This window comes from Atta colombica, unplaced genomic scaffold (assembly GCF_001594045.1).
Source record: "Atta colombica isolate Treedump-2 unplaced genomic scaffold, Acol1.0 scaffold52, whole genome shotgun sequence".
Taxonomy (NCBI): Eukaryota; Metazoa; Arthropoda; class Insecta; order Hymenoptera; family Formicidae; genus Atta; species Atta colombica.
Window position 1 is genome coordinate 1030311 of NW_017259542.1, and position 7575 is coordinate 1037885.

The 7575-nt window shown below is 28.1% G+C and overlaps 1 protein-coding gene across 2 annotated transcripts in view; it reads right to left on the reverse strand.

Moving 5' to 3' along the window:
- Positions 1 to 1927: 1927 nt before the first annotated feature.
- The window catches only part of LOC108691803, a 6527-nt gene continuing 879 nt past the window's right edge, over positions 1928 to 7575 (reverse strand). Inside the window, exons 1-7 of one of the 2 annotated variants that reach the window (XM_018199714.1) lie at positions 6593 to 6631; positions 6429 to 6524; positions 5420 to 5586; positions 4628 to 4845; positions 4178 to 4252; positions 3460 to 3694; positions 1928 to 2074 (exon numbers count right to left, since the gene is read on the reverse strand). In XM_018199714.1, the coding sequence (XP_018055203.1) occupies positions 1962 to 2074; positions 3460 to 3694; positions 4178 to 4252; positions 4628 to 4845; positions 5420 to 5579 (801 nt within the window). In that variant the 5' untranslated portion in view covers positions 5580 to 5586; positions 6429 to 6524; positions 6593 to 6631 and the 3' untranslated portion in view covers positions 1928 to 1961. Of the gene's footprint in view, positions 2075 to 3459; positions 3695 to 4177; positions 4253 to 4627; positions 4846 to 5419; positions 5587 to 6428; positions 6525 to 6592; positions 6632 to 7575 lie in introns of those variants that run through there. The other variant, XM_018199715.1, reaches the window with a different exon arrangement.

Consider the following 7575-nt stretch of genomic DNA (forward strand, 5'->3'; position numbering starts at 1 on the left):
AAGTTAATTGACGTTTTACGAAACGATTTATAAAAGAACTTTAATTAATTTTCATTTAATATTTTATTTTTATGTAAGATTTATCGTTTTATATCATTTATAATAATAACACTTACAAAATTGATAAAAGAGCACGTCAGATTCTTTATGCTCTCTTAACATTGTCTACAAAAAATCGTTATTCCAAAAAGAGAATTGAACAAATGGGTGATTTCTGATTTCGTTGAGAATTCATTGACAACTGTTTTTATCGTTAAAAGAAATATTACTTTCAACGTCGGAAGTAAATCGTTATCGACGATGGTCGACAAAAATGATGTTTTGTCCTATAAAAAAGATCTTACGAGTAGTCGTTTATTTATCTAATTTGAGGAAAATTGTTGCATTGAGGCCTCTGTACATTTGGCGCATCGTTAGCGTTAATATTATTTTTTGGAATTATCAATTAATTTTTATGTGTGTGCATTAGTTTCTTTTCTTTTGAAATCGTCGTTAAAAGTGTATTTTAATGGAAAAGTTATGTATTTTATGCTTATAATTTCCTCGCAATTGAAATGAAAAATTTTTATATGGTATATATATATATATTAGGTGTAGTAAAAAGAAATCCATTATTTTTCCATTCAATTTCATGCAAAAATAATGGATTTCTTTTTACTACACCTAATATATACACATACATACATATATAACGATGACAAAAATATTTCTGTTAGCATAATAACAATGGAGATTTATCAATTAATATTCAGTGACAGAAAAAAAATTACAAGAAAATGTGAAATATTTCTAAAACGGCTACATAAAATAGACATCTAAATTGCACGAATAATTATAGATTGTGCCTCAACAATAACTATCATAATAACAACAAATTCCGATAATATCGTGAGTAATAATTATTTTAAGCCTTGTGCTTTAACGACTGTTACATAACGGTATATTGCTCTTCGAAAGACAAAGTTTAAATATATAATTAAATATATAATTGCGTCCAAATTATATAAATTTAAAGCATTAAAATATGATATTTTAAATATATCTAATAATCTCAGCTGACGATTTAGCAGAGATAATATTCGCTTTAGTCTGATAATTATTATGTAATAGTGCAATTCTTAAAATCCGCAAACTAGTATATATAAGTCTGTATCATCTTTTAGCTGTTAGACTCCTCAATTTGGCGTATTCTCAAAAAGCTAAAAAATGAATACTTATTCCGGAGAATATTTGGTTTATATAATTATATAATTAATATATATAAGAAATTAGTTATTTAATACTGCAGATAAAAATAAAAAGAACACAATAATTATTTATTGATATTTAGTGATATTTAATATCTAATTAGAAGTAAAATAATCGGAAAACGTCGATGCAGTACTCCGATTGTTTATTGAATGGTTTTTTGTAAAAAAAATATAGGCCTATTGATAAAACACCATAATTATAAATAACTTATAAAGAAATTATTAGTATCAAATAATTAGAATCATTTAGATCAATTGATAAAGATTAAAGTTATATATTTTATAAAGATTTTGAAAAATAATTTTTGATTTATAGAAAAAAATATTTCATTTGATAAACTATCAAAATTCAAAACGATGAAATCGTTATTTTTCCAACATGCGCCTTCTTTTTCAATAATTACTTTCTCAATAAAAATTATTAATCACTGTACGATTAATCGTATCATTACTCGCTCTGTAATTTTCTATCACATCCACCTCAAACGCATCGTAGTTTCAATCTGATGGATACCTAGTAAGAATCTTGATTCTTCATTTTTCTTCCATCTTCTTAGGACAAATCTTATTTATAGAATTGATCATAAATTTCGTTTATATGAACGAAATTTTCTTCGACTTGTCAGCAATCGCAGTTCTCGAAAAATATTCGTAGAATCGATATTTCTCAGTCGCCAAAAATTCAATTAAGATCCAGTATCCTTATATAGTTTATTCGTTCGACATGAGCTGCACGCTGTCGTCGGCCGATCGAAGTCGGCGAACTTCTGACAAGGAACGAATCGGTGTCGGGTGTAATAACGAGAAGGGATGAGAGTGCCGATCTAAGATAAAAAGCATATGGAAATAATTTTGAAGCGTTTTAAATGTATCAATCATTATACAGACAATTTTTCATTTATAGAACAATTTATATATGATGTGTAAAATATAATATAATATACACATAGATACTCTCTAAAATTTTTAAAGTGGATCTCACTCTGAAGAGTGAAATCACTTTCATTTTCAAAAATTGAAAATTGAAACCATTCTTTTTTAAGATTGAATTTTGAAAGTTGAATTTTTACTCTTTTAGAATAAGCTTTCACTTCAAAGAATTTAGACAGTTATACATTTATTTATTATTGTATGTTTATAATTTATACATAATTATGTAATTATATATTATTTATAAATAATCAATATGTGTAGTTATACATATATTATCATATACTCCTTTATTGATTAAATTTTATCAGCAGGGTAGAAAGCTACAACTTCCGATGATCGCCCACTTTCAGGAACCTTAATTTAATCAGTTTAAAAGTGGAAAAAGGCAATATATACATACATTGATATGTATGCGTGCGTGCGTGCACGCGCGCGCGCGCGCGCGCGCGTGTGTGTGTGTGTGTGTGTGTGTGTGTGTGTGTGTGTGTGTAGAAGAGAGAGAGAAAGATATCGCGCGTGTCTAAAGTCTACAGTGCAATGTCAAGGTTGGACATAAGTGTCTCTCATGAATCGATTTACTGAAACTCTGATCTATATTTTCATAATATCATGTCGGTATAATTTCACCTAGACATGCAAACACTTCCATCTCTCTTTCTTCGATTTGATTAAACAATATCATTTTCATATTGTCTTCTTATATGATTTATGCCCGGGAAAAAATGTTATATAATGGACACACTATACATATATATAATTATATATAATTTTATATAATTATATTTAATTATATATGAAACATTTTTTTCCATGTGATCACCAAACATTATTAAAAGAAAGAAAGAAACAAATTTTCTAGTTATAAATGTATAAATATGTATAAATAAATAAATAGTAATTTTCCATCCAGAAGTCTTTTAATTTGTTGTTAACTATTAAAAGTTAGTTAATTTTTTAATTTGTAATTTTTTAAGTGAGTTAACATGTTATATTCTTAATATCTTTTTATCGTAAAATTCTCTTACTTTTAATATCTCTTACTTTTAATAAATTGACATTGAATAATAATTTTATATAAAATAATATGTGATTCATAATTATATTATATACAAAAATATTAATTTAATAGAAAAGCAAACATTTTAGTTAAATAAATATTCGAATAATAAATTTCTATTAATTTTTAATTTAATTTAGCCATAGTTTTTCTTTACATAAATTATTCTTAAAGTGAATGTCCATTGTATACCCTAAATATCCTCGTTAAAATTCTTACCTCTAATATCAGTCGTCGTCTCGCTTCTGGAGAGCTCATGGTCGTTACCACGATGCGAGGGTGTCTTTGACGGGCTCTTTACTAGGAGTGTCGCATCATTCTTGCCTGGGGTGGTACTTTCATCCTGATTGGGGAACTGGAAGGCCGTGGAATTGGGCCACGAAGCCGGGGGTGGACTGCGTACCAGGTGCTCATGTACCTGTGCTAGTGTTAGCGGATCCGCGTCACCATATTCCTGAAAATATATATCTTTTTATGTTTCTTTTAGATATGTTTAAAAAGAAGTAGAAAATTGCTTCTTTCAAAAAGTGTATAAATCAAAAACGCGCTTCTTTCTCTTTTTTTTTCAGAAAAGTTGATTCGTTTTTAATAAATTTTTATACTCAAATAATTATGCACAAAAATTATTCAATAATTTATTTTTATTTAAATTCTGCTTTTAAATTGTAAGTACAAAACATACAATAATTTTTTTATTTATTAAAACTTTCGAAGATTATTGAAGGAATATTTAACTAATATATGTGTACACATAAAAAATTAATAATTCTGAAAAATTGATAATATTATTTACTTTAGATCATTTGGAGTAGTTATAAAAAATTTACTTTTATCTCTAAAAGTCATAATGATTAAAAAAAAACTATTATTATAGTGTATATAGAAATGGATCTGTAATATTTTGTTAAATTCGCAAAAGTTTAATTCGGGATCTCACCTGCGACATTAGAATTGCATCATCGGACTCGGACTCCTCGATCGATTCCACGAGGCTCTCTCGGCTTGCTAATACCTGCATATAATTAGAGAAAATTTGCACAATTACGTCAATATATATTACACAGCAAAATCGTGTAAAGCACTATTAAGAAATAAAAGAAGTTCATTAGCAATTCAATTTTCTTTCTACAGTTGGAAAAAATTTAAATAATCAATCACAAAAATTAACCAAAGAAATAAATTTTTTTATGTAAATTAATTATTAAATTTTTAAATTCTAAAATACTACCTTTTGTAGAAATCAAGAATATATATTTTTCAAAATTAGAGTAAAGTAATGTTACAAAGGTTTGAATCATTTAGAATTTCAGCAATTCGCAAATTGTTCAGGATTGAAAGATTTCATAAAAATTGTCTTTTTTGAGGCAATGTAATGATCAGGCCGAACCTGTAGAAAGGGGTTATCCTGACGACTTAGCCTGAGTGCCTCCATGTCCTGATCAATGTTACGCGTTCTACCGGGTGTCAGGGTCAGAATTGAGTGCGAGGGTGACGGCTGACAGGAGACAACGACGTCCACTGCTGTCACACTCAAGGTCGATGGAATTCGCGACATTGTGCTGTCATTCTCCGAGCCGTTTCGACGACAAGCGTTAGTAATAATTGCTGTAAGCAATATTGCTTGTAATATCGATCAAGTATGCAAATGCCTTCATTAACTCGATATAAAAATCTCGCAATAAATGTATATAATTTATTATCTGAAATATTATTAATTGAATAGATGGAATGTTCGCAATTGCGCATAATTTATTAGATGGATTTTTATCTTGCTAATTATATTTAAAGAAACAAATTGAAATAATGTAAGTGACCTTCGAAGTAAATGCCATTAATTAACCTTTTACACTTTTAATTAATAAGTTGCGTGTGAAAAGGTAAATATCATGGAATACTTATTTAATTCCTATTAAAATTCTTTAACGAGATATCAATGTTTAAAAAAACATGCACTATTGCAACATGAACTATTGCATTTTTTATCAGAGTTTTTGTCCAATAAAATATATTTTTTTAACATCTTAAATTTTAGTTTAATAAATAATGATAATAAATTAATAATCGATAAGAAATCAAAAGCTCCACAGATTTTCTGTGTTACTAAAGAATACTTAGAGATATATTCAAGCTAAGAAATTAAAGCTAAAATATTTTATAAAAGATCAGTGATATATCTCACCAGGAGTCTCCACCCTGGGCGTTCGTTCCATCTCTTCGTCTTCGTTAATCTTCATCCCTACCGCCAGTTTTTTCGATTTAAACAGATTCGTTAAGAAAGCTGTTCCTTTGCGTTTCACCCGATCATATCTGTATGCGCTTTCGAACGACACGTGTATCATAATTCGTCTGTAAATATAACGTAGTGTAAATAATTACAGCATCGTGTAATTTTTAATTTAAAATGCTATCTTAATACATCTTCGGACGATATATGTATCATTAAAATAATAATTCTAATAATTCATAATTCATTTGTCGTATAACAAATTTTTCGAGCGTATTAATTGGCTGTAGGATAAAGAAGTTGTTGGATACTTCTATCCTGTACTCAATCAACAGGCTTCAAAAATTGTCGTATGATGAAATGTAATACTAGTTTTATTCCAGCCTTTATCATGAAATTATAAATATAATGGGAATTGAATAATTATCAATTTGTAACGTTATATATAGAATTGTGCACAAAATTGTAGAAAATTTGTTTAAACAAATTGTTTTACTAATCCGACATAGATTTAATAAAAAATACCAGTATAATAAAATATGTGTATTATGAATGTCTATGAATCGACAGAAAATAAATGTGAAATCAATCCAACAGTCATATAGTCAAAGAGTTAATTTGCATATTGTTCTCAAGTTGATACAAAGAACTGAATAATAACTCATTGTAAATTGTACATTGAAAAAAAATATAGACAATTTTAATAAATATTTAGTTGAATGCTGTCAACTAAATATTTGTTAAATATAAAGATATATTTATTTGATACAAGAAATGTTAATTTAATTTAATAATCAATTTTTTTTACTGAACAAATATTCATTTATTGTAAGTAAATATTTAGTTGGCAGTATTGAACTAAATATTTATTAAAATTGATTATATTTTTTTCTCAGTGTAATGTAATAATTTTATATTGCAACAATACGTCAGTAAATGATAAGCGATAGATGTGACAACTTACATTATTTTCACTTTTTAACCCATTAATCGCCGCAATTAAGCACCCTCATAACGATTAAGCATCACTTCCGAGAATTTTTATCGAAAAAAGTTCAACCTTATAAATATACATATAAATATACACATTTATCAAAAACTAATGTGAGATAATGATAATAAACAAACCGTATCGGGACGCACTTTCAAGTAAAAACTCGATGGAATTGAAATCGTTGTCAAATTTGCAAGCAACATCGGATTTACAATCCGAATAGCAGCATACTGCCAACTGCAGCTGCGGAAGGGTGTGCACCTACTCCTGTGCAAGAACTCGCGCAGCTGCAGTTGCTAGCAAGTAGACAGAGCTTGCGTGTGACAGGGGTGGATAAGAAGGGGAAGATGGTGAAAAAGATGAGAGCGACGAAGTCCTTAAAGAACGAAGCAAAGAGTGACGTTATTTTCTCTTTTTTTTGTTTAATAGACATCTTTAAGACTCACAACTATTTACTTAATTAGTAAGACATATGATTATTTAAATTAAAGGATTGAGATGGACTTTATGAAGTTTGAATTTTTAAATTAGAAATATAAAACGCGTCACACGAATTCAATTTACACAATTGAGAAAATATCCAAATTATGAAAGTATAGATAAGTTACAGATACTTTATTAAAAATTTCAAGATCATATATTATCTATCACATAATTGTAATATGATAACATTAATGATTGAATTTTAAAAAATGTACAATAAATTGAACATTTTTAATCGCTCTTTAAGGAAAATATAAAAGATCTTCTCTTACATGAATCTGTATATATAGTTAGTAGAAAACGAAAAATTTCTCAAATGCATAGAGAGATTCGAAAGATGATATCAAATCTTGTAGATTAGTTTTTAGAATTCGTAAACCAATTATATATAGGGGTGATTGAAGAAGACGGGTACTTTTCCAGGAGTGCGTCGTGTCGTTCGATCGATCGCACAAGAGAGACTCTGCTGCACAAGGGGTGGTTACAATATATGCTACAGTCAGTCCCACGTATATAATGTGATCAGTACTAATAAAAAATTTAATAAAATAATAAAATTACGATATGTCTCTTCTCATCTTTCCCGATAATTAACAAATTATAAGCATGTATCGATGACGGATGTATGATATAT